Source organism: Cervus elaphus, chromosome 19 (assembly GCF_910594005.1).
Source record: "Cervus elaphus chromosome 19, mCerEla1.1, whole genome shotgun sequence".
In the NCBI taxonomy this organism is placed as follows: domain Eukaryota; kingdom Metazoa; phylum Chordata; class Mammalia; order Artiodactyla; family Cervidae; genus Cervus; species Cervus elaphus.
Window position 1 is genome coordinate 80,406,002 of NC_057833.1, and position 26,262 is coordinate 80,432,263.

General features: G+C 34.0%; 1 protein-coding gene across 2 annotated transcripts in view; it reads left to right on the forward strand.

Moving 5' to 3' along the window:
• The window catches only part of DNAJC13 (DnaJ heat shock protein family (Hsp40) member C13), a 153,312-nt gene that overhangs the window by 57,449 nt on the left and 69,601 nt on the right, over positions 1-26,262 (forward strand). For both annotated transcript variants that reach the window (XR_006335233.1, XM_043873864.1), the window contains exons 8-26: positions 40-135; positions 494-585; positions 2,053-2,219; positions 2,328-2,407; positions 2,490-2,659; positions 3,124-3,223; positions 5,619-5,726; positions 6,445-6,600; positions 7,353-7,409; positions 9,842-9,963; positions 12,169-12,244; positions 15,124-15,219; positions 15,990-16,133; positions 19,725-19,807; positions 21,186-21,339; positions 23,121-23,224; positions 23,310-23,469; positions 24,707-24,769; positions 25,544-25,645. Coding sequence is in view for 1 of the 2 variants with exons in the window: in XM_043873864.1 (XP_043729799.1) it covers positions 40-135; positions 494-585; positions 2,053-2,219; positions 2,328-2,407; positions 2,490-2,659; positions 3,124-3,223; positions 5,619-5,726; positions 6,445-6,600; positions 7,353-7,409; positions 9,842-9,963; positions 12,169-12,244; positions 15,124-15,219; positions 15,990-16,133; positions 19,725-19,807; positions 21,186-21,339; positions 23,121-23,224; positions 23,310-23,469; positions 24,707-24,769; positions 25,544-25,645 (2,130 nt within the window). In the remaining variant the exon portion in view is untranslated. The remainder of the gene's footprint in view (positions 1-39; positions 136-493; positions 586-2,052; positions 2,220-2,327; positions 2,408-2,489; positions 2,660-3,123; positions 3,224-5,618; positions 5,727-6,444; positions 6,601-7,352; positions 7,410-9,841; positions 9,964-12,168; positions 12,245-15,123; positions 15,220-15,989; positions 16,134-19,724; positions 19,808-21,185; positions 21,340-23,120; positions 23,225-23,309; positions 23,470-24,706; positions 24,770-25,543; positions 25,646-26,262) is intronic.

Genomic DNA, 26,262 nt, shown 5'->3' on the forward strand with positions numbered 1-26,262 from the left:
TTTCAATAATTTTTTAATATATGTCGATTTTGTTTGAAGGAACCTGTAAAAAGAATTCTAGCGCTTACAGAAACATGTTTAGTAGAACGTGATCCAGCAACCTATAATATTGCAACATTGAAGCCCTTAGGAGAAGTAAGTTTCAGTTAATAGTTTAAATGAGATTCTTTCTGTTGATATATTAGAATCATTTTCTTTCTGTTTTAATATTTTTTATGCCTAAAGAATAGGAAACAATCTATATTTAATTTTTCATTGTATTTATTGATCTTAGAACAATGAATATTGCAATATTTGTTTTTCAACTATATAATGAAAACTTTATTATTATATGAAAACTTGAATGAGACTTTTAAGCAGCTCTTAAATTCTGATATTATAAATAAGTTACGTTTTTAAACATTGACTTTTGTCAACTAAATGATGTGTAGTTTTCTAATGGAATACCATAAAATTAACATCTTTCATGGAACTTGTTTCTTGTGTTCCTTAGGTGTTTGCATTGGTTTGTGACTCAGAAAATCCACAGCTTTTTACCATTGAATTTATAAAAGGCCAAATACGGAAATACTCCTCAACAGAGAGGTATTTTTTTTTAATTCATCTGGTTTTTGAGATCTTAGTATGTGCAAGGCAAAGTGCTTCATCAAAGAGGAAAAACAAAGATAAATTTTATCTAGAACTTTAAAATTATGATGAAGAAAAAGACAACTTTATTTTGTTGCATATTTAAAATATCCTTCATTTAGTTTTCAAGTTTCTAAGAGTATAAAAATGGTTACTTGGTATTATATCAAAGGATGGAAAATAAAGTATGTTTCTGAAACTTACACTTTTTAAGTATTTAAAAATAATACCTTTCACTTTCATTCTTAAATGTTTGAATAATGGTAGCCAGTTCCTTTGATAAAAATACACTCAGTGCAGCAAACACCACATGGTAAAACAGCTGAACCTGTATACAGGTTTTGTGTGGGTGTGTTTTAAACTCCTTTAGGTGACTACAAAGGAAGATAGTCACTGGAGCATATGGTAAGAGTTTGTTGAGTTTTATAAGATGTAAGAAACTGCCAAACTGTATTCCTAAAGTGGCTCTACCATTGTGCATTCCAACCAGCAGTGAATGAGAGTTCCTGTCGCTCCACATCCTTATCAGCGTTTGGTGGTGTCAGCATTTCAGATTTGGCCATTCTAACACTAATGTTGTGGTACCTTGTTTTAGTTAGCATTTTCCTGATGTCATATGATGTAAAGCGTCATAAAGGACTTTGGATCGTTTTTTTTTTTCCACTTTAATTTTGTTTTGGGGTATAGCCAGTTAACAAAGTTGTGACAGTTTCAGGTGGACAGCAAAGGGACTCAGCCATACATATACATGTATCCATTCTCCCCCACACCCTCCTCCCACCCAGGCTGCAGGATTGTTTTTTTATTGGGTTATTCTTTTTATTGTTGAATTTTAAGAGTTCTTAGTGTATTTTGGGTAATGGTCATTTATCAGATACGTCTTTTGTAAATATTTACTCCCAACTTGTGGCTTGTCTTTTTAGTCTCTTGATGAAGTTTCTTGAATAAGTAAAACTGTAGAGAAAGAAGCAGATAAATGGTTTCCTGGGGTTAGGGAGTTTTTTGCAAATGGGCACAAGGAAACTTTTTGGGGTGATGGAAATGTATAAAAACTGGATTCTGGTAATTATTGTACAATTGTGTAAATCTATGAAACATTACCAGACTCTACATTTTAATTGAATGACTTTTGTGATTTGTAAGTTATCTCTCAGTAAAACTGTTAAAGATAATCTTAAAATTAGAAAACAAGAGGAAAATGTTAACAATTCATTCCTTTAGTAGCTTGTACATGATATCAAACAGGAAAGTGAAGGACTAGTATTGGAATGTCAGGTTCTCTCCTGCCACTTCTCTTCAGGACTTCCCTTGTACCCAGGGTGCCCCCCTGAGCAGGTTACCTTCTAAAGGGCCTATGCTACTTTCTAAATGAAAATCTCCCTAGATTATCAATCCTAAAACCTTTTTATTTTTAACTTTGCTTAGAGATTCCTTATTAGCAAGTTTGCTGGATGGAGTAAGAGCCTCTGGTAACAGAGATGTTTGTGTGAAAATGACATCAACTCATAAAGGTCAGCGATGGGGGTTACTCAGCATGCCTGTCGATGAGGAGGTAGAGAGCCTTCATCTCAGATTCTTGGCTACACCTCCAAGTAAGTATTGATTTAACTATAATTTCATTTCCATCCATCTACTTAACAATAAATAAGAAATAACAGTGCAGACCTCTAAATCGTTTTGAATCATTCATTTCCTTACAGATGGAAACTTTGCAGATGCTGTATTCAGGTTCAACGCTAACATTTCATATAGTGGAGTTCTGCATGCAGTGACGCAGGATGTAAGATAAATTGTATCATAATTTGTTCATTGTCATTAATTTTTGGTGTAGAAACTTTTTTGAAATACTCTTCCTCACCTAGGGTCTCTTCTCAGAAAACAAAGAAAAACTGATCAATAATGCCATAACGGCATTATTGTCCCAAGAAGGGGATGTTGTTGCTTCAAATGCAGAACTTGAAAGTCAGTTCCAGGCTGTGAGGAGGCTTGTGGCTTCCAAAGCTGGTTTTCTAGCTTTTACTCAGCTTCCAAAGTAAGTTGCCTTAATTTTTTTTTTTTTTTTATGAGAATTTGAAAAACTCAAAATAGCAAATAATCAACAAATTTACCTCTTTATATCTGATTAAACTTGTTACTTTTTAATATGGTAATATAATAGTTTCTATTCATGAGATATAAAAAAGCAAGATGAATGAATGGAAATGATATTGCTGACTCTTACTTATACATTCACCCATGATATTACTGACTCTTGTTTTAGTGAATTTGAATGGGAAGTTCAGATTCAAGTCTTGTAGCTTTAATCAACCTTCAACCCCCCCGCCAAAGGAAAAAAATTATGAAGACTGTTATGTTCTAGATATGGGATTCAGAATATGTAATTGCTGTAGTAATGTAGTAGAAACTTAAAATAGCTTACTATGTTATATTTTTATAATAAAATAATAGAATGATGCTCTGGTGTTGCTACTATATGCTGCTGTTTTGTTCCATGAGGTTTCGGGAGCGTCTTGGAGTGAAGGTAGTAAAAGCACTCAAGAGGAGCAACAATGGAGTAATCCATGCAGCTGTTGACATGCTCTGTGCCCTCATGTGTGTAAGTACTGGTTTTTTCTCAAGGAAACTGATTCTAAGTGACTGATGATTTAAATTTCCACAAACCTAGATTTTATTGTTTCCACTAAATTCAATGTTTCTATATTTCCTAACTTGCTCTTATAGTCATTTACTTATTCAAATAAACATTTGTTTAGCACAGCCTATAAACTAGGCACTGTGCTGATTACAAAAAGAAATACCAAGATGTTAAGACAAATTCCTTCCCTGAAATTGCTGGCAGTCTAGTAAGGTAGGCATGTGTATATAATTGTATACATAGTAGGGGCCATGGGATCCCTAAAAAGCAGCACTTGATTCTGGTTTTGTGATGAGAAGATAAAGAGTTCTAGGTTAGTCTTTATGGAATATGTTACACTTGATCTGAATCTTAAAGGGCAGGTAGATATTTTCTAGTTGTGAGAAGACTTTCCTAAGGAAGAATAATTAGCGTATGCAAAAGTTTATTTGGGGAGCGAAAAATAATTGAATATGACTGGATCATAACGTATGAATGGGGGCACACAGGTTTAGGAGTACAGCTAGAGATGTGTGCAGAGACCATCATAAAAAGCCTTTTGTATCAAGGAAGCTAGTTTTGTATGCTTTATAGTAAAGAAAACTGATTTTTTCAACAGAAGAGTGGTAACATGTCAGTTCTGGAATTTTAGAAAAGTCATGGATGGTATGTGAAGTATAGATGAGAGGTCAAGTTAGAGGCACGGAGAGCAAATTATCATGTAAGAAACGAAATGCTGAAGTAGGATGGACTAAAGAAGGCACATTTGAAAGCTGTTTGAGAGGTAAAACTCTAATTTGCCGACAGTTGTTATAGGGAGAAAGCTGTAAAACTTTGACATTTTTGGTTTATTTCAATTTTGTGTAGAGTATACATTCCTTATAGTAAGTATTTTAGGCAGACTTAGTGGTATATATTAAGCATAAGTAATCACTTGAATGTGTTAGTTGCTCTGTTGTGTCTGGCTCTCTGCGACCCCATGGACTGTAGTCCATCAGGCTCTGCTGTCCATGGGATTCTCCAGGCAAGAATACTGGGGTGGGTAGCCATTTCCTCCTTCAGGGGATCTTCCCAACCCAGAAGATGAACCCAGTCCTCCTGCATCACAGGCAGATTCTTTACTGTCTGAGCCAGCAGGGAAGCCCTTGTATAAAACCTTGTATAAAATCACTTGTATAAAACCTTGCATTTATTCCCCAAAGTGGATTTTATTACCTTTATTAAAAGTAATTCCATTACAGAATTAGTGAAGGACTTCCCTGGTGATCTAGTGGTTAAGAATTCACTTGCCAGTGCAGTGGACCCAATTCAATCCTTGGTAAGGGAAGATTCTACTTAGCTGCCACAGGGCAGCCAAGTCTGTGCTCTACAGTTACTGAACCCCACACTCTCTGGAGCCTGCAAGCCACAACTACGGAAGTCCATGCTCCCTCAAGCCAGTGCTCCACAACAAGAGAAGCCACCATGATGAGAAGCCTGTGTACCACAAGTAGAAAGTAGCCCCCCACTTGCTACAACTAGAGAAAGCCTGTGCACAACAATGAAAAGCCCAGAACAGACAAAAATGCATAAATAATTTTAAAAAGAATTAGTGGAGGTGGGAGGGGGGATCGGGATGGGGAATACATGTAAATCCATGGCTGATTCATGTCAATGTATGACAAAACCCACTACAATATTGTAAAGTAATTAGCCTCCAACTAATAAAAATAAATGAAAAAAAAAGAATTAGTGGAAAAACTAGAACAAAACATAATAGTAACATGAAATAATTTTGCATGAATTATCTTATTTGAGCTTCATAATAGTCCAATAAGATTAGTATTTTTATTCCATCTTTATAGCTGAGGAAAATGAAACTGAGAGAGTTAAAATAATGTAACTGTCTAAGGTTGGCTGTAGTCAGTAGCAGAATTAGAATTTGATCTTTACTCCTAACTGTCTTGCTGGAATCCTTTTTATGCTCTTAGTTTATTCCAATTGTCAAAAGAGAATCATCTTGAGACAAGGAAGTATTTGCTGCTAATTTTAATACTTACTTTAAAATGCTAAGTTTATCATTTCAAATTTATATTATAAAATTGGGGGAGGCAGAATGGGTGTTATTTGCTTTTTAAGAGGGAGATCTATGACTTATTCTCTCAAAAGTACCCTGTGCAGTACTGTCTACCCTTACTTGTTAGGCAGATTATCCACAGTCTCATCAGACCCAGGAGAAGTCATCACTTCTGCCGGCTCATCTTATCACAAGTTTCCTTTTTGCCTTAAATTTAAAGGATGTGGTTTTTAGCTCTTTCAGTGTTCAGTGAGTACTCTTTATAAATAACTTTTATGTGATGCAACTGCTTATGAATTTATCACTGTTTTTAATCGATAGCCCATGCATGATGACTATGATTTAAGACAAGAACAGCTAAACAAAGCTTCTCTTCTCTCTTCAAAGAAGTTTCTGGAAAACTTACTGGAGAAATTTAATTCCCATGTGGTGAGTTAAAGTTAAGTTTGTCTTAATGAGTGATACCATACAGATTGAAGATGTTCTGGAAGTACAACATGGACAGTTTTTATTCTGTTTTGTTTTAAATTGTGGCTCTCATTTCAGTATTGGTTACAGTTCAGCTTGCTCACTTACTTATTTTATTACTATAAAATAGTGTCTTAAGACTATTTAATTATTTAGGAAAGGATAAATTGCAAAGCCTTTAACTTTTTAGTTATGTCCCAGATTTTTGCTTTTCTGTTCGCTTTAAAGCGAATAAAATGTCATTATGAAATAATTTGCTTTAAAAAAGGCTAATAAAATCTTTATTCCTCAATCATTGGTTAACAGTTTTGGAGATGGGCAGTCTGTAACACCTAAAAGGAATATGAACAGATTGCCAGAGCTTTGCAGGTGTTATCCAAGATTGCCTTTTATACAAATATACATTAACATTAGTTATACATGTTTGAGGAGTCTTGGTTAGTCTCTTGAAATCTGACTGAATTTTAACTTTTCTTTTTGAGATAAGCACTGGATATACTACATTAGTAAAACAAGTACTGCTTCAAGTAGTACTTATGTTGAGAGCACTTTAAAACTCATGTTGGGAAATTAAATGTTTACCTCTAAGATAATAGGATAACAGAAAATCCCCATTATTAGCTGTGTTTTAAGTGAAGCTCTCTGTGCTAAGCCAAGGTAATATGTTGCTTTGTTTCAGGATCATGGGACTGGTGCCCTAGTTATTAGTTCACTCTTGGACTTCCTTACTTTTGCCCTGTGTGCTCCATATAGTGAGACAACAGAAGGGCAGCAGTTTGATATGCTCTTGGAGATGGTAGCATCCAATGGAAGAACACTCTTTAAACTCTTTCAGGTGAGAGCTTACACTTTCATCAGGTAACAACTAATCCGAGAGAACCACTTTTCGGTCAGTTTGTTTTTAAAATAATATATGTGTGCTTCTGTGGTAATCTAAATGAATATAGCCTAGTATGTTATCGTATTAGAATATTTCACTGATTTCTTGGTATTTCACGTAGAACTCTATTGATGGCTTTTGATCAATATTTGATTCTGTTGCCCTTCTTTTCCATCTTAAAAGTAGTGAAAAACTGATTTTTTTCCTGTGGTCAACTCAAAATTCTCTTTTCTTTATAAATTTCCAAATTTTAAGGTGAGCTTTAGCAGGGCCATTCATTGGCAATTGAAAATATTTATTTCATATAATGCCATCATGTTTATTATGTACATTTGTGTATATGATATTTATATTTATAAATGTCTATTTCTGCTATTTTAATATCATAATTATTTGATATTTATCATTCTAATAAGTAGAATATATATAATTATTCACATTAGTGCTAGCTGCTTCTACTTCTGTAAACTCTGTTTTCTGTATCTGTAAAGCTATATTGTAAGAATAGCTAAAATTTTTAAACCAAACTCTGAACTGACTAGTAGCTTTTTACTAATTTTATGGCTTAAAAGGGTGAAAGGGTTTCACTTTCAATTTTATGGCTTAATACCTTGCATAAAACTGTGTATCCCTCTTAAGAGTAACCCCTAAATATGTTGGAATAAAGCTCTTTTATCCTGTGATACTTTTTTCTCCCTGTTTTAAAGCATCCTTCCATGGCAATTATAAAGGGAGCTGGATTGGTTATGAAGGCAATAATAGAGGTGAGAAAACAATTTTGAAAGTTCAACTTACTTGAATGTTGATTGGCTATTTTAACTTGGGCTGACAAAGTTACTTTCGGTCTTTTATGGGAAATATGCAGCATTTCTGGATAAGAAAAGTAATTTTAAGTCTTTATATTACTTTTAAACTAGTTGCAACAACAATCCTTCAATAATAAACTAAGAATTTAAAGTTCTTAAGTAAGTAGATTTAGAGCAAATGAATTTTTCTGGTCCTCCATTATTTGTTTTATTTTAAAAGAAAAGTTAGCATTCTTTCTCTCTTCCTCTCTTTTGGGGATGGTAGTGGTGATGGTATTGAAACTTCATTCAGGTACTAAGTCTGTATGGAAATATGTTAATGGAGTTAGTTTATAGCCAAGTAGTATTAAATAAATATTGTAACAAAAAGTTCCTTATGCTAACCTGCATATGTATTTAAACCCCAGAGATCAGGACATGATATTGTTGGACGTGAGCTCTTGCTTCTCCAGGATAGTTGCTTTAGCTTTATATGTTTTTTCTGGGGCTCACCTGGTAGCTCAGGTGGTAAAAAGAATCCGCTTGCAATGTAGGAGACCCCAGTTTGATTCCTGGGTTGGGAAAATCCCCTGGAGAAGGGACAGGCTACCCACTCCAGTTTACTTGGGCTTCCCTGGTGGCTCAGATGGTGAAGAAGCCACCTGCCCTGTGGGTGATCTAGGCTCGATCCCTCAATTGGGAAGATCGCCTGGAGAAGGGAATGGCTACCCACTCCAGTATTCTTACCTGGAGAATTCCATGGATAGAGGAACCTGGCAGGCTGCAATCCTTGGGGTCGCAAAGAGTCAGATACAGCTGAGCAACTTTGTATAGATAGATAGATAGATATTTTTTAGAAGATGAGATTGTGGCTATGAATATGAACTTACATGCTAGATGTTTACAGTATCAGTCTAATGGCTTTTGAATTTTTATGTACTTTTGTTGTCATAATTGGATAAAATGTAAGAGTGTTCCTTTTGTCAAAAAACTCTGCCATTATAGTTCATAAATATAACAAGTAGCTAAATAATAAGCACAGTATTAGTATACTCTTAAACAGCTATTGAAAATTGTATATAGACTTAGATTGGTTGGAACATCAAAGTTTATTTGAATTTTTAGTGTATACGTGAAATAAAAGTGAATTGTCCCCTTTAGCTAATGGGTTCTATGCTTAATTTTAGCTTCCAAAGTAAGTGCCAACATCTCTCACTTACAGAGCCTGAAGTCGCCAAGGACAGTTAGGACCATGAGACCATGCCAAAGAGTCTTCCTGGATTTGATCCATTAATATATTACCATTCATTCAGAGATTTTTAATGAGTGCCAGATATAACCAAAGGCCATTTTGACTTCAGTACAAGCCACAGGTGTCAGATTCCTAGCCAGTTATTAGAGCAGTGTCTGTGTAAGGAAGGCTTTTTTAATTCACAACAAGATCCTGGCAGGTATCTTAAGTTGCTATTTTCTGATTGTGAAAGCAGTGTATGATCTTTTTAAGTTTAAAGTATTGGGTTTTTCAGAAAAAACACAAGGAACAAATAAATCACCTTCATCACCTTACACTCATGTTGGGAAATTAAATGTTTACCTCTAAGATAATAGGAGACAAGAGCTGTTAGTTTTCTGGTGAATTTCCTCTCAGACCATGTTCAAAATTATATATGTACATATACATACTATGTATATTTGTATACATAGTATGTATATTTAAATACATACTACATTTGTATCAAACGATATATGTACATATTCATACTGCATGTACATTTGTATACTTCTGAATCTTCAGTTATACTATATACTTGTACTTTTTTTCAGTAGCATTGTATTTTTACTTTTTCACACATCATAAATATCACAGTGCTTGAATTCATAGCTTTGTTTATCTTTGGTTAGTAGTCCTATCTATCCTACCCTTTTGTAAAAGTAAGTCTAAATAAGCAGAGTGAAATCAGAATAGAAAGAACTACCTCACATCGCATCATTCTTTTTTAAAAAAAATAAAGAGTTGTATTCACCATAAAAGTGAATATATCTTTACCAACAAGAGCAAGCAGGTTTGCAGATGCCTTTGGTAGGAATTGCTGATTTCTGTAAGTCACCTCTCCCCTTTATTGGCTGATATATACTCAAGGAATTAACCTAATTTTAAAGTTAAGCAATGTATAATTCATGAAGTAACTATATCTTGGAACATTAAAACCTTATTCCAAAGGCAAATAATATTTCTAAATGACTTATACTATTATTCACCTATGTTATTTTTGGATAATTGGAGTTGCATATTTAATTTTTATTGCATTGTATACTGAATAATTATTTTATCTAGAGATGTAAGATTAACAAAATTAAAATAGCTTGCTTTAGATTGTTGCTTTAGGGATCATCTTACCCTTTTTCCAAAGGAAGGTGACAAAGAAATTGCTACAAAAATGCAGGAGCTTGCCCTAAGTGAAGGTGCCTTACCTCGACACTTGCATACTGCGATGTTTACCATAAGCTCAGATCAAAGGATGCTTACAAATAGGTAGGTTAAATTTAATTTGCTATCAGTTAACTTGTTTAGAGAAGGGGTTTAGATATTACATAAAACAGAGTGTTTGGATTATACAAATGTTGCATTTTCTTTTGATTCACCTAGTTCTTGTCCTTTCCTTATGGAAAGATTGTACCCAAAGATCATTGTCCCCGTCCCTGCATAACTGGGGAGGAAAAAAATAAAGCTGCTTTTTTCCCCCCACTCTCTGCTCATCAAGCTCTACACCGCATAGTCATGGGACTGGAACATGGAAAAGAGTGCTTTGTAGCTTATGGAACTAGAACCACATGTCCCCAAGGCTTTTCTCCATATATTTCTTCCTGGCTATCTTGTATGTAGCTAACCCATCTAGTGATTTTTAAATAACTTTGGTCTGTAGGTACTCTAAGAATAAAGAAAACTTCAGTATCTAGCCAGCCTTACCTAATCAAGCCTATCCTAAATCTCTTGCAGTTAAACAATTTTCCCTTAGGCAAATCATCTTTTTTTACAAAAATCCTTCAAATAAGAGGAAACACACAAATCTGTTTACTCCCTGCCATATGAATTCCAGCTCTTTTCATTTTTCTTTATAATTCCTGATGTAATATTTTAATCATGTTCTTTTTGGCTTTTTAAAATAATAGTGTAAATTGATGACTTATGCTTACTTTATTATAGAAATATAAATTTCATTTATTTATCACCTATGTTTGGTTATTGGCTACTGTAGTATGCTGCTCTGCCAGTAGTTTTCTGTTTTTACTATTATGAGAAGCTATCTGCATCCCTTACTTGAAAATACTAGCCATAGAAGTAGTGTTCAGTGTTGCCTGTGAAAACAAAAAGATATAAAAAGAAGGTTATTTCCTTGATGTACTGCCTTATGTATTTGCTAAGATATTACATAGTAGAGACTATTTAATATCTTATTCCATTAAACCCCCATGTTAGCCCTTTCCTGTTTGTTTTCTTTTTTATTAATCAGTTTAATCAGTTGCATTCCCCACTGTGATCAGTAACAATATTGAAAAACTGTCAAATTATAATAGAAATACTATTTATCATTTGCGTTGCTTTATCTTTTATAAATTGCTGCTATAAAATGTTACCTCTTATCTCTAATTAAAATCTTTTTAGGAATCATTGATACGATACTTAGCAAATGCCAGTGAAGGAAATTATGTGTTATTACTTCAATATGTTAATAGGCTTCCAGAGAAGACATACAGTGAACAGTTTTAGTAGTGATTTTTGTTTTTTTGGTGTCAGAACAAAGCACAGTTTGGGTTTTCTTATTAAACTGCTTTCTTCTGGTAGTGTAACATAAATGCCCCTAAGTGGTTATTTGGTCATTCCCCTCACAGGATTCATCCTCATTCTTATTGCAAATGGCAGTTGAATCCCTACCAAAGCATAGAAGGGTCTGTGGTGAATAAAATGTATTCCCTGTTATGAGAAGCTTCCAGTCTGGGTAACAGATATCATCATGGGGATTAAGATTAATAAATGACTAAGTCCTAGATTCAACGTGAATCTTAGATTCACACTTTGAATCAAAATATTCTTTTAGCTCAAAAGTGCTTTTTAAGTCTTTGTTCAGACTTCAAAATTGAAAATATTTTCTATCTCTAACCTTGCCAAGAAGTATATATTAGAATATAGTTGACTTTTGCTCATGTTCAGAATTCCAAAGAATTCCAGAATAATGTGATCACTATAGCAGGACTTGTAATTCAAACTAATTATATTATCAAGTCTGATTGTTCCCCTGTCTTTAAAAATATGTGGTAAGAACTTACCTCTTCATGTTCAGCTCTATTCAAAATTGGTGAGTTCATCAAGGAAGCATTTTAATTTGAAGAAAATATTAAAATGTTAGTAGTATTTGAATTACTAACTATACATCTCAAGTTAAAATATTAATTTTTAGTATTTAACATCAGAATGATTTTTTCCTTAATTTTTATTGGAGTATAGTTGATTTAGGCTGTTGTGTTAGATCCACATGTACAGCAGAATGACTCAGTTATATATATACATCCCCTCTTTTTTAGATTATTTTCCCATGTAGGTTATTACAGAGAATTGAGTAGGTACAATTTTTTTTTTAACTGTAGTCTTATTTCTTACTTGATATGTTGTTCTTAAAAATTCCTTTTTGTTCTAGCTGAGATAAAGCAGCAAACCTTTCTCAACGTCTGCTTTTTTCAGACAGCTAAGTAGACATTTAGTTGGACTCTGGACAGCTGATAATGCAACTGCAACAAACTTGTTGAAACGCATTTTGGTAAGTCAGTTGAATATATGTTCCTACCCAATAAAATTACATTGATAAGTTATTTATACGGTTAAGGGTTGGGGTGGTTTCTTTTTTTTTTTAGTTTGTCTGTTTGTTTTTAATATAAAAGATACTAATCGAAGGAGTTATCATATAATAAGTGTTATCCTCAATAGCTAAATCATCAATTCAGTTCAGTTGATAAGACGTGTCCATCTCTTTGTGACCCCATGAACTGAGACACGCCAGGATTTCCTCTCCGTCACCAACTCCCAAAGCTTGCTTAAACTCATGTCCATCCGGAAGGTGATGCCTTCCAACCATCTCATCCTCTGTCATCCCCTTCTGCTGCCTTCAAACTTTCCCAGCATCAGGGTCTTTTCCAGTGAGTCAGTTCTTCGCATCAGATGGCCGAAGTATTGGAGTTTCAGCTTTAGCATCAGTCCTTCCAATGAATATTCAGGACTGATTTCCTTTAGGATTGACTGGTTGGATCTCCTTGCAGTCCAAGGGACTCTCAAGAGTCTTCTCCAAGACCACAGTTCAAACACATCAATTCTTCGGTGCTCAGCTTTCTTTATAGTCCAACTCTCACATCCATACATGACTACTGGAAAAAATATAGCTCTGACTAGATGGACCTTTGTTGGCAAAATAATGTCTCTGCTTTTTAATGCTGTCTAGGTTGGTCATAACTTTTCTTCCAAGGAGCCGGCGTCTTAATTTCATGGCTGCAGTCATCATCCACAGTAATTTTGAAGCCCAAGGAAATAAAGTCTGTCACTGTTTTCCACTTTTTCCCCATCTATTTGCCATGAAGTGATGGGACTGGATGCCATGATCTTAGTTTTCTGAAAGTTGAGTTTTAAGCCAACTTTTTCACTTTCTTTTTTCACTTTCATCGAGAGACTCTTTAGTTCTTCTGCCCTTTCTGCCATAAGGGTGGTGTCATCTGCGTATCTGAGGTTATTGATATTTCTCCTGGCAATCTGATTCCAGCTTGTACTTCACCCAGCCTGACATGTTTTGCATGATGTACTCTGCATATAAGTTTAATAAGCAGGTGACAATATACAGCCTTGATATACTCCTTTCCCAATTTGGAACCAGTCTGTTGTTCCTGTCCGGTTCTAGCTATTGCTTCTTGACCTGCATACAGATTTCTCAGGGGGCAGATGAGGTGGTCTGGTATTCCCATCTCTTATAGAATTTTCCACAGTTTGTTGTGATCCTCACAGTCAAAAGACTTTGGCATAGTCAATAAAGCAGAAGTAGATGTTTTTCTGGAACTCCCTTATTTTTTCTGATGATCCATCAGATGTTAGCAATTTGATCTCTGGTTCCTCTGCTTTTTGTAAATCAAGCTTGAACATCTGGAAGTTCACAGTTTATGTACTGTTGAAGCCTGGCTTGGAGAATTTTGAGCATTACTTTACTAGTGTGTGAAATGAGGGCAATTGTATGGTAGTTTGAACTTTCTTTGGCATTGTCTTTCTTTGGGATTGGAATGAAAACTGACCTTTTCCAGTCCTGTGGCCACAGCTGAGTTTTCCAAATTTGCTGGCATATTGAGTGCAGCACTTTCGCAGCATCATCTTTTAGGATCTGAAATAGCTCAACTGGAATTCCATCACCTCCACTAGCTTTGTTTGTAGTAAAGCTTCCTGAGGCCCACTTGACTTCACACTCCAGGATGTCTGGCTCTAGGTGAGTGTCACACCATCATAATTATATGGGTCATGAAGACACTTTTTATATAGTTCTTTTGTATCTTCTTGCCACCTCTTTTTAGTATCTTCTTTTGCTGTTAGGTCCATACCATTTCTGTCCTTTATTGTGCCCATCTTTGCATGAAATGTTCCCTTGGTATCTCTTATTTTTTTGAAGAGCTCTCTAGTCTTACCCATTCTGTTGTTTTCCTCTATTTCTTGCATTGATCACTGAGGAAGGCTTTCTTATCTCTTCTTGCTATTCTTTGGAACTCTGCATTCAGATGGGTGTATCTTTCCTTTTCTCCTTTGCCTTTACCTTTGCTTATTTTCTCAGCTATTTGTGAGGCCTCCTCAGACAACCATTTTGCCTTTTCGCATTTCTTTTTCTTGGGGATGGTTTTGATCACTGCCGCCTGTACAGTGTCACGAACCTCCATCCATAGTTCTTCAGGCACTCTGTCAAATCTGATCCGTTGAATCTATTTGTCACTTCCACTGTATAATCATAAGAGATTTGATTTAGGTCAAATCTGAGTGGTCTAGTAGTTTTCCCTACTTCAATTTAAGTCTGAATTTTGCAATAGGGAATTCATCTGAGCCACAGTCAGCTCCTGGTCTTGTTTTGCTGACTGTATAGAGCTTCTCCATCTTGGCTGCAAAGAATATAATCAATCTGATTTTGGTATTGACCATCTGGTGATGTCCATGTGTAGAGTCGTCTCTGTATTGTTGGAAGAGGGTGTTTGCTATGACCCGTGCATTCTCTTGGCAAACTCTATAGCCTTTGCCCTGCTTGGTTTTTTTTGGTGTTAAGTCTAGAAGGTCTTGTAAGTCTTCATAGAACCGTTCAGCCTTTTCGGCATTAGTGGTTGGGGCATATACTTGGATAACTGTGGTATTGAATGGTTTGCCTTGGAAACGAACAGAGATTATTCTGTTGTTTTTGAGATTGCACCCAAGTACTGCATTTCAAACGCTTTTGTTGACTGTTAGGGCTACTCCATTGCTTCTAAGGGATTCTTGCCCACAGTAGTAGATACAATGATCGTCTGAATTAAATTCGCCCTTTCCAGCTAAATTATCGTGTTAAATTATTTGGTGTTTGAAGGCTAGATTTTGTGTGTGCAGTTGTTTTGAAAATGGATTGTATATCTTGTTTTTTCTTGTTGTTTTTAGCCCCCAGGCTTGCTGGCATATTTGGACAGCTCCGATCCAGTTCCTGAGAAGGATACTGATAGGATGCATGTTAGAGATAATGTGAAAATAGCAATGGTAAATATCCTTGTCCTAAGTGTTTTTTCAGTATGAAAAGAGTACTCTTTTGTGAAACACTCTTAAATAGTAGTGTTCCTTTAAGTAATTACCGTTCACAACTTGATTGAAGTAAAATTTACATCCCCAAAATTTTACCTATTTTTAGTGTACAGTTCTATAATCTTTAGAATTAAGCAATTATCACCAGAATCTAATTTTATGAATAGTAATAATCTTGTATTTTTTCCTCTAACTCAGCATATAGGCACATTAAATAATGGATTTTTTAAAAATTTGTTTCAAATGTATAAAGTAAAAACACATAATATATAATTGATAAATGGTGAAAGAGGCTAACACTGAAAAAATTAATCTAGGTACGGCTTTTTTCCTTTACAAAGCAGTCTTAATTATTACTGTTGGCTATCTTTGAGAAAATTACTTAACGCCTTTCAAGATATGCTGTTGTAATGATGTCATATAATAACAATTTGAATGTGTTTGTTTCCTTTCTTCACCTCATTTCTCTGTCTGCACCCATCTCCCACTTAATATCTTGCTATCCCTCTAAAAGTATTCATCTTGAAAAATAGAAAAGTTAAGCTTCCTTGGACAAAATATATAATATGTTGTGGAAATGTTCACTTTGTTTTTCCACTGTTTAGTTGGTTTGTTTGTTTTTCTGACTATTTGTTTAATCGTGTAAAATGGTGTGACTCACTCTAATTATATTTTTAAAATAAATTCACAAATATAGGACTGTAATCGAATTCAACATTATTTAATAGGATCAGTATGGAAAATTTAATAAAGTTCCAGAGTGGCAAAGACTAGCTGGAAAAGCTGCTAAAGAAGTTGAAAAATTTGCCAAAGAAAAAGTGGATCTTGTCTTAATGCACTGGAGGGATAGAATGGGCATTGCACAAAAAGAGGTAACAATGAAATCTTCTTCTGAACTTCTAAGACTTCCCTGTATCCTAGGTTACTTCAGTTGTCACTGTTCATAGAGATGGTAGTCAGATACTTTTGACGAAACACCTGAAGAAATATCACCTAGTTCTGATTATATTTTATATAAATTCTTCGTAATTAATAGTTTTATGAACAGTGGTTAGGATTTTAATTATTTAGTATAAAATTGCACTCTTGGGCTTCCCTGGTAGCTCAGAATGTAAAGAATCTGCCTGCAGTGCAGGAGACCTGGGTTCAATCCCTGGGTTGGAAAGATCCCCTGGAGAAGAGCATGGCAACCCATTTCAGTATTCTTGCTTAAAGAATTCATGGACAGAGGAGTCTGCTGGGCTTGGGTCCATGACAGTGGAGCCTGGCAGGCTCTAGTCCATGGGGTCACAAAGAGTCGAACATGACTGAGCAACTGCCACTTTCACTTTCCATTCTTAATTTTTCTTCTGTGACTTAACAGTTTCCATACTTCTAAATTCATATATATCTTTTTCCTTCCTTCTTTGAACTTGTTTTGTTTTCTATTCAAATAAAATTGCCCTTCTTGTTTAGCTTTTTTGAGACAGATATTTTGAAAATAAGGTTAACGTTGTTAAATTTACTGTGTGTACTTAAATTTCATTATTCCTCAAATCACGGTCAGATCTGAAACAGTTTGTTTCATTCTTCCGGGTGTAGTATGTGCTAGAGACCTCATCCAGTAATGTTCATCCTTCTGTCTAAGATGGAATGTACAGTGGTTGAAAATGGTTTAAGGTTTCATGTAAAAGTTGACTTGATCTCAGATTTTGTTGACCACATTTGTATTCTTTCCCGTGAACCATCTCTTTATTTATGGTAGCTGTTTTCTTATTCAAGGAAAGTAATATGTTTCTAAAAACAAATAGGTTTCTTAACGAATTTCCAGAATATCTAAACATAAGGCATCAGGTACACCAGAACAGAAATATTATTATCTTATGTGTCTATCTGAAATTGAGACCAAAATTCAGTTCTTTAGAACCTGAGCGTAATGCTGCTGCTGCTGCTGCTGCTAAGTCGCTTCAGTCATGTCTGACTCTGTGCGACCCTATAGACAGCTCCTCTGTCCCTGGGATTCTCCAGGCAAGAATACTGGAGTGGGTTGCCATTTCCTTCTCCATGAGCATAATGAGTTAATGTTAATTTGAATGAGTGACATATCACTATAAAGAATCAATAGATAGGCTTTCGAATGTCTAGGATAGTAAAAAGACTGAACTTTGAATTGGTTAACCTACATCTGAGCCTGATTCTGTCACTTACTAACCCATACGGTAAGTTAAGGGTTTTCAGAATTTTATTTTCCTCTTTCATAAAATAAGAAGAGCAGTACCTCTCATCTCTGTCCTTTGAGGTTGCTTTGATGTACAAGAAAGTTAATATTAAAAGTACGTATAATAAAAGGCAATACGTGTCATGATAATATTGCTATAGCATTTGAAAATTGAAAGGCTTTAATATGAATGATTTTCACAGTTATTAAAAATAGCAAGCTTCTGGGTTCAGGTAGTTAAACCCATTGCTGAAATAATAGCTGTTTCAAGCTGTTGGGTGTAATTATACAGAAAATAAGTTTTTGCATCAGATTTCATACATAACATTTATCCAGTATAAAATTGAACACAAAGCTATTTTAGCTAGAAATGTGGATGGCATCTATTATTTAAAGATAACAATTCAGATGGAAAAGAAATATTTTTATTTTCAGTAATGTTTTTTCAGTCAGTTGGTTTCATTTACATTAGGTATTATCTAAAGTGCTAAGCAAATAATGACACCAAATATTAATATGCTAGTCAATAAATTATTGTGGTAGTAAACTAATTATTTCTGCCAGAGTACTGTTTTCAACATTAATTTCTTTATGAAACAGTGAATAATCTTTGTGACTACTTTATTCATGGAAATATTAATATCAAAATATCTAATTAATGAGCTTCAACTGAAGTCTGGAAATTAATCGTTGTCCAGATTAACTGTTTAGTCTTAAAATAACCTGCATTTCTTATGTAATCAGATTGTTTAGGAAGTCAGTTCCATTTGTGGCTGATGTTCTGTGTTGGGTTAATAATAACCTTTGGCTAATGTATAGAATTATTTTTTTCTTGTTTATATTATGTAAATTTGTTTACAGTTTAGGGGTTTGTTTAGCCAGTTAGAGCTTTTAACCTAAGTCTCTAAATCAGTCAGCTTAGTTTATGACAAGCTGGTTGTCCTTTTTCTGCATCGTGTTTACATTTTTATAACTCTAGACTCCCAGCTTTTTCTCCTGAGGGCAGGGGAAATTGAAGGTAGTATTACTTAATTGGAGGTTTTAAGGAAAGGTTTGTCATTAAAACTAAAATTTTGAGCTATTTATATACTTTATTCAAGTCACCTAACATTAGTTTTCATGATAATGCATAGAATTAAAATTTGTAGGGAGTATTTCTTTAGTCAGTATGTTTTATATTTCAAACAGCATTTACTTTTTAAAATTTACTACATTGCCTTTATTCTTTCTGTGATATCTACTCTGTTTTGATGGTTTATTTTATACGGTTTGCCACTTCTTTAATGAAGTTCCTAACTTTCGTGTTTTAATCTATGCTACTTTCTACTTTCAGCTTTTGTCACATTGACCATTAGTATTTCATGATTGAAATATCTACACATTTTACTTGGAACAAAGATTCTTAACCTTCAGACTTCCAAGAAATCTTTGAAACCTTCCCCTCCAGTTATAAACCTTATGTTATGTGCCTTTCTGTGAAATAGGACCATAACTTTCTTTGAATTCTCAGATACATTTATGACTGCCTAAAATTTGGTTCATAGACTTTAGAGAACTAGGTGGTCCTTTAGTCTTAAAGATAATTTATAATGATGGCATCCTTGCAGAATATGTGTAATAGAGATAGTGTAGAGATACAGGCTCACTCATTTTTATTTTAAAAAAATTTCCCCCCTTTTAACTATTAAATTCAGGACAGAAACAATATGGTGAGTTTAAGTCCCTGCTACATGTGTGAAGTGCACTAAACTGCCTGGTATGTGAAGTTGTCTTTGATATTCTTTGTTTAGTAAGTTAAATTCAAGTTGTACTTCACATGTGTATGAATATAGCTACTTAGTTTTTGTCCATCAGCTATTTCAGTTTATACTTGTTCCTCTTGGCTTTGGTAGCAATTTAGTAACCTCTAATCTTTTGTGTTTATTGTTTTGCTGTGATATGATTTTTATATCAACTGCATGTAAATGTTTAAAATAAGTTACCTGTTTTTGACTGTTATTAACAAAATTTGAATTTGAAAAAATAACTTCAGGCTACATGGAAACTATTTCAGCAACACTATAGTGATATATGCTGACAAAGTATTATAAATACATTGTGATATAATCTCATATTCTATACTATATTTTATAGATTCTGTCTCTTTTTTGTCTCTGTCAAAATTTGATAATGGAAATGTTTCTCATCACTTACAAAATAATGATATTCTCACTGAGCTTATTGAATAGTTCCAGATTGAGCACTATGACATTTTTTTCTTTTCCAGAATATAAATCAAAAGCCAGTAGTTCTTCGAAAGAGAAGACAGAGAATAAAAATAGAAGCGAACTGGGATCTCTTCTATTATAGGTAAACTTTAGGCCTCTTTTCCAGTTAATTAAATGTAGCATTGTTCTTAGAAAAGTCATGACAGTTTTTGTTTGTTTGTTTTTGCCTGGATGCAGTGCTTTATGCTACCAGGGTCAAGAATTATAGCTGTTAAGATTGGTATGATTAAAAAAGAAAGGTTGGTGTGATTAGTGATGCTTTCATAAAATTAAGACTTTTTATAGAGTGTTGGTAGTCTGATGGCCCAAAAGAACTTTTAGAATTATTAAGGCTTAGAGATGGTTACTTTAAAACACTTTATTATGGCTTAGATATAACTGTAACTTCTTTAAGCCTCCTTGGAAATACAGTCTTAAAAGAGCTGGATGATAAAAATATAAGGAGACTTGTGGGAAATGGACATCCAGTGAGCTGACCTCGTATACTTTTCCAGCCTCTCTAATATGGTAGCCTCTCCTCCCCATCTACTGTTTCACCCCACCACCTCCCAGCGCCCTCCATCTTAACACCCTCACACTCACAGTTATATCACATTGAAGGACTTTGAAACATTTGACGGGAGTTTGCAAAAACTTTTTTGAGATAATTCACAGTACTCAGTCTGGAAGCTGCTATTGATTATATAGTGGAAAATAAGTGCTTTAGAATCTTCCCACAGTACTTTATGAGTGTAGTATGTTTGTAATACAGGCTTAAGAATAGTCCTTGGTTTTCTTCTGGAATTCCTCAGGTGTGTTGTCCTCCCTAGAATTCCCTTGAAATTCTGGTATCAGACTTTTTAGGAGGATTGCAGGTTAAAAATGAATGGTAGGAAGGCAACCCACCCATAGTTCAGACTTGAATTCAAATTTATTATGATAGTTAAATAATTGCAGGAATAAAAGAAATGTATTTTGAAAATACCATCAGAGGTTGGCAGTTTAGTAGTATTTTTTCTTAGATAGTTTGTAAGGTTCTAATCTGGAATGTTGCTCATCCCACACACTTCCACACTCAATTATCCGGAAATTCTTATCCCCAACCTGTAGTGTCATATCTATTTATAATTCTTTTCTTAATTTATATTAGCAATAAATATTAAAATTGTAGTATCAGTTCCTTGTTTTAAAATCCTTACAGATTTGTTTTATGGTTTGGCTTCATTTTTTCCCCTTCACCATTTTATAATAAAAACTTTCAAATGTTCAGAAACGGTAAAAGAATTTTACCTGTGTACCTGTGTCTGAAATTTTACTATTAATATTTTACTATACTAACTTTACAGAGATTTTATTTTCTTTATTTATGTTTGCTAACATTTATTAATTCTCCTGTTGCTTATTATAAGTTATTGTTAGGGATATTTGTAGATTTTTAAAATTATTGCTTTCCACTATTTTTTGATTACATGTATATCTAGGTTTGGTCAGGACCATGCCAGATCAAACTTAATTTGGAATTTCAAAACACGAGAAGAATTGAGAGATAGTCTTGAATCTGAAATGAGAGCATTTAATATTGATAGAGAGCTTGGTAGTGCTAATGTTATCTCCTGGAACCACCATGAATTTGAGGTAAATTTTAATTTTTGTAATGTATTTATTTTTTTAAAATATTAGTTTGGAGTTATGCTTTTTTTAAATTTGTAATTGGTTAATGTATATCTCTCCCTTTCACTTATAATTTTATACAGGAAATATTGGAAAACTTTCACTTTGCCTGAGACAAATGAAAAATTAATTTTGTTAAGTACCTGAGTTTTGTACCTGAAAATCATGTAGGAGTTTTAATAAATTTGATCCTATGCATTCTAGATCTGTTCTGTGCTCATTTTCTTTCCCTTTAGAGTCTTTGCTGAAACATAGTCTGTTCCTCTTATTTCTTGTACCTTGTTCAATAGACTTTTTGTGTTATTTTAATTCTGAATGTGGCCTTTTTTTTGCTGCTCTGTTAAAATAGTGATGTGAATAATGACAAAATAACAGGAAACATGGTGGAATATTGTCTTATGTGTCTAAATTTTTATTATAGCTGTAAATTTGATCATGTTCATGACTCTGCTGACTTTGCTCTTTAACCGAACTGCATTTCGTAAACTTACTGATAATTTGTTATTGCTTATTGCCTCCCCTTTGAAAAACCTTTCTTTACTTTGGTTTTGGGAATCTATGTTCTCAGGGATTTTCTCCTTCAGTGTCCATTCTGCCTCCTTTGCTCATTTTTCCTTACTGTTCAACTGCTAAATGTTGGTTGGCCCTGAAGGATCAGTTCTTGGTCTTCTTTTTCATTTATATTTATTGACTCAGTGCTCTCATCCATCCTCATGGGGCTTTTTTGTTGTTGTTACTTACTGATGGAGAAAGTAATTATTTCAGCAAAGTAATGCTCAAAATTCTCCAAACCAGGCTTCAACAGTATATGAACTGTGAAATTCCAGATGTTCAAGCTGGGCTAAGAAAAGGCAGAGGAACCAGAGATCAAATTGCCAACATCTGTTGGATCATCAAAAAAGCAAGAGAGTACCAGAAAAACATCTACTTTTGCTTTATTGACTACACCAAAGCCTTTGACTCTGTGGATCACAAAAAACTGTGGGAAATTCTTAAGAGAGATGGGAATAGCATCTTAATAAATGGAGTTGAACAAATTGAAACTCAGAATTTATGGGAAAAAATGAAATGGATATACATATATATTTTATACTGTATAGTTTATAATTTTAGAAAATAGTCATTTTAGGCTTTGGTAAAAGAATTTTGATAATCTGGTGAAGAAATTCATTTTTATAGTTGTTCGCAAATCTTTGCTTGAGACAAACCCCAGTTCCAGATCTTAGGCTAGTCCCTCACATATTAATTCCAATGTGTAACCTGGGCATATGGAGAATGAATACTATATAAAAATGAATACTATAAAAAAAGTCATAAAATATAGTTGATGTGTTGGGAGATCAAGGAAGGCCCTAAGTACCATGTATGAGTTTGGCAAACTGTGTATGGTGTGTGATCATTTACTTTTTGCTTAGTTGTAGCCAGATTGTCTCTGTATGGTATTTTGGTATTCTCTTCCCTTAAATTTTCTTAGACACTATGTAGTCCTGTGACAGCTTTTATTTGAAAGCTTTGCATTCATAAAACTAGTGTGGAATTCTGACTCGCAACATTTAACTGAACTATTAAGTCATATTAATTATAATTAATTACAGATGTTTTAAGAAATGATGATTTTTTTTTGTTAAAGACTTATCTCATCAAGAAAAAAGAAAGCTCTGAATAGGAAGAATTTTAAGAAATGATTGTGTGAAAACTGCCAAAAATGTAAACTATAATAATGTAATTTGCTTTTATTAATAAAGGTTAAATATGAGTGCTTGGCAGAGGAGATCAAAATAGGTGATTATTACCTGAGATTACTGTTGGAGGAAGATGAGAATGAAGACAGTGGATCAATTAAGCGATCGTAAGCTACTCTTCATATCTTGTTATATTTGTTTTCACTGTTAGTCTCATGGTTAATTTGATTGTGAATTTTTTTTTTAATCTAGGTATGAGTTTTTCAATGAACTTTATCACCGTTTCCTGCTCACCCCAAAAGTAAACATGAAGTGTTTATGTTTACAAGCCCTTGCTATTGTTTATGGCAGATGTCATGAAGAAATAGGACCTTTTACAGATACAAGATATATCATTGGAATGTTAGAAAGGGTAAGGATGTCATTAAAAGAAACTGCTATTTGATAATGTCATTGGAGTATATGTTAAATTTTCAGAGCTAAAGTTCTATTTGATCATGTTGCTGCCAGAACTTTCTACCTGTTTTTCTGTTGTTTACATTATACTTATTTAAATATAAGTTAGGAAAAACAGGAAAATAACTAACCGGTTACCATTTGTCCATGTCAGTTTACTTTTTTTAGTTGCTGCTTGTGAACTTTAGTGACCTATTTGCCAATCTTTAAGTATAGATGAACTGGACAGGTGTATGAAAGAAATAGTGACTTTTAGAGTTGAATATTCTTTTGAAACGGACATTTTGGAAGAATCTTAAATGATGCTAGCATACTAAGCTTCAAAGTGTGAAAATAGTAAAACTTTTAGAAAGGGAACCTTGAGTTAGCATAGTTTTGGAGTGTTTTTTTTTTTTTAATTTAATAAAGTTTGTTTAACATTTGAGCAAGGTGAGACAAGAACAAACTGACCTATTCATCCATTATACAGCTCAAATTTGAGCATTACTTACCTCTTATAGTTTATACATCTTATTCTTTCATTTGTGTTTACATTCCTTTTAACAATTTAAATTTCAGTGTTTCAGCCTTCGAATCATTTCACCAGTTTTTAAAATGGTCATCGGTGCTTGCCATAATTGCCTTAACTCTCAGCCATGCTTTGTAGGATAGAAAACTGGTTCTAGTAAGTTCAGAGAACAGACCCAGGAAATAACCAGATGAAAATTCTTTATTTTGCTGTTACACCAAATTTCACAATTGAATTCTAATTCACTTTTATTCCAGTGACCCTGAGTACTTGTGACATAGCATTTGTGTTTTAGGCAGATAAATTTTTCCTTATTGTGTTCATGATTATGTGATTTATGTGAGATATCACTAATCAATTCTTTAGAATTTTTACTTGAGAGTATCATTTGGGCCAATTTTTTCATTTACTTCAGTTTTTAATATGCATTCTTAAAGGCTATGTATTAATCTGTTTATGACTTAAAGTATCTGCCTTTCTAGAGAAATTAGACATGTTTTATAAAGTTACAAAAAATGTAAGACATTGAGGAATTGGAATTATTGACAGTCTTCTCTGATATTCTTTGTTTACAGGATGACGTTATTTCTTCTTGGCTGTTGGTTGGCTTTGTCCAGTGATGATAATGTCTTAATCTGTGTTTGTATTTATTCACTTCTGACTAAATTCTCATTTATTTCAATAGTGTACAGATAAACTTGAACGGGATAGGTTGATCCTCTTCCTTAACAAGTTGATCCTTAATAAGGTACAGAATTTTGCATAAATATGCTGCTGTTTCCAAGTTAAGTCACACATATGTAAAGAAGATAAATGATTATAGTTGGGATTAATTATCAAGACATGGTTCTTGTCTCATTTTCTCTTTTTAGATCAGGAAACTCTGTGTGCACTCAACTGTTGAAGGGAAAAGTTCTTGCCAAATGTTCGTTTGTTTTTGTTTAAACTGACACTGACTTGCTTAATTTCATTCTCATTTTTAGTAAATAATGCAGATTTTTTTTAATGAAATAAAATAAGTCCTATGAAAATTTAATTTCAATTGTAATCTCTTCCTAACTTCTAAGAAATTACCAGTTTTTATCTTGCTGACAAAAACAAACTGGAATTAAATTTTTTTAATATACCTAGATTCTACTTCTAATTATAGAATAATCTATTTATTAACAAAAAAAATACTGGAAAGATGGAGGATAACTATAGAACCAGAGTTTATTCCACCCAGTCTTTAATTTATTTTTGTTTGTTCAGAACATATTTAAGTAAAAATTCTTTATGTGAACTCTCTGTAATATTGTTTTGCCTTTTTAACTTATCTAAATTGATACTCCTTGAACACAAAATTCTGAAAATACTAAGTAATATCATTTACATGTTAGTTTTTCCAAAGAGGTTCCACATATTCCACATATATACTTGATATATTCCACATAAAAGGTTCTCTTCTTTGAGAACCTTTTAGGTAGTCATATCTGTTGGAGAGAAAGATTTTAAATTGTGTAAACATGTTTCTGTGTTTCAGAAAAATGTTAAGGACCTGATGGATTCAAATGGAATTAGAATCCTTGTAGATTTGCTTACCCTTGCACACCTCCATGTAAGCCGAGCTACAGTACCACTGCAGGTATGCATGCTTATCTAGATTTCATAAGTTTAACCTTCTTTGAATATGAATTTAGGGTCAAAAGAATCATGACCTCAGATCAAAAGTGTCTGGGACAACATTAAACCAGTACCTGCATTCACATTATAGGGGTCCCAGAAGGAGAAGAGAGAGAGAGGAAAAGGACCTGAGAAAACATTTGAAAAGATAATAGCTGAAAACTTCCCTAACCTGAGGGCTTCCCTGGTAACTCAGAGGGTAAAGAATCCACCTGCAATATGGGAGACCTGGGTTTGGTCCCTGGAGAAGGGAATGGCAAGCAACTCAAGTATTCTTGCCAGGAGAATTCCATGGACAGAGTCGCCTGGTGGGCTACAGTCCATGGGGTCACGAAGAGTCAGATATGACTGAGCAACTTAGGCTTACCCTAACGTGGGAAGAGAAATAGTTAACCAAGTCCAGGAGGCACAGAGTCCCAGGCAGGATAAACCCAAGGAGGAACATATGAGACACATAGTAACCAAACTAACAAAAATTAAAGATAAAGGTAAAATATTAAAAGAACAAGGGAAAAATGAGAACATGCAAGACAACTCCCATTAGGCTATCTGCTGATTTCTCAGCAGAAACTCTTCAAG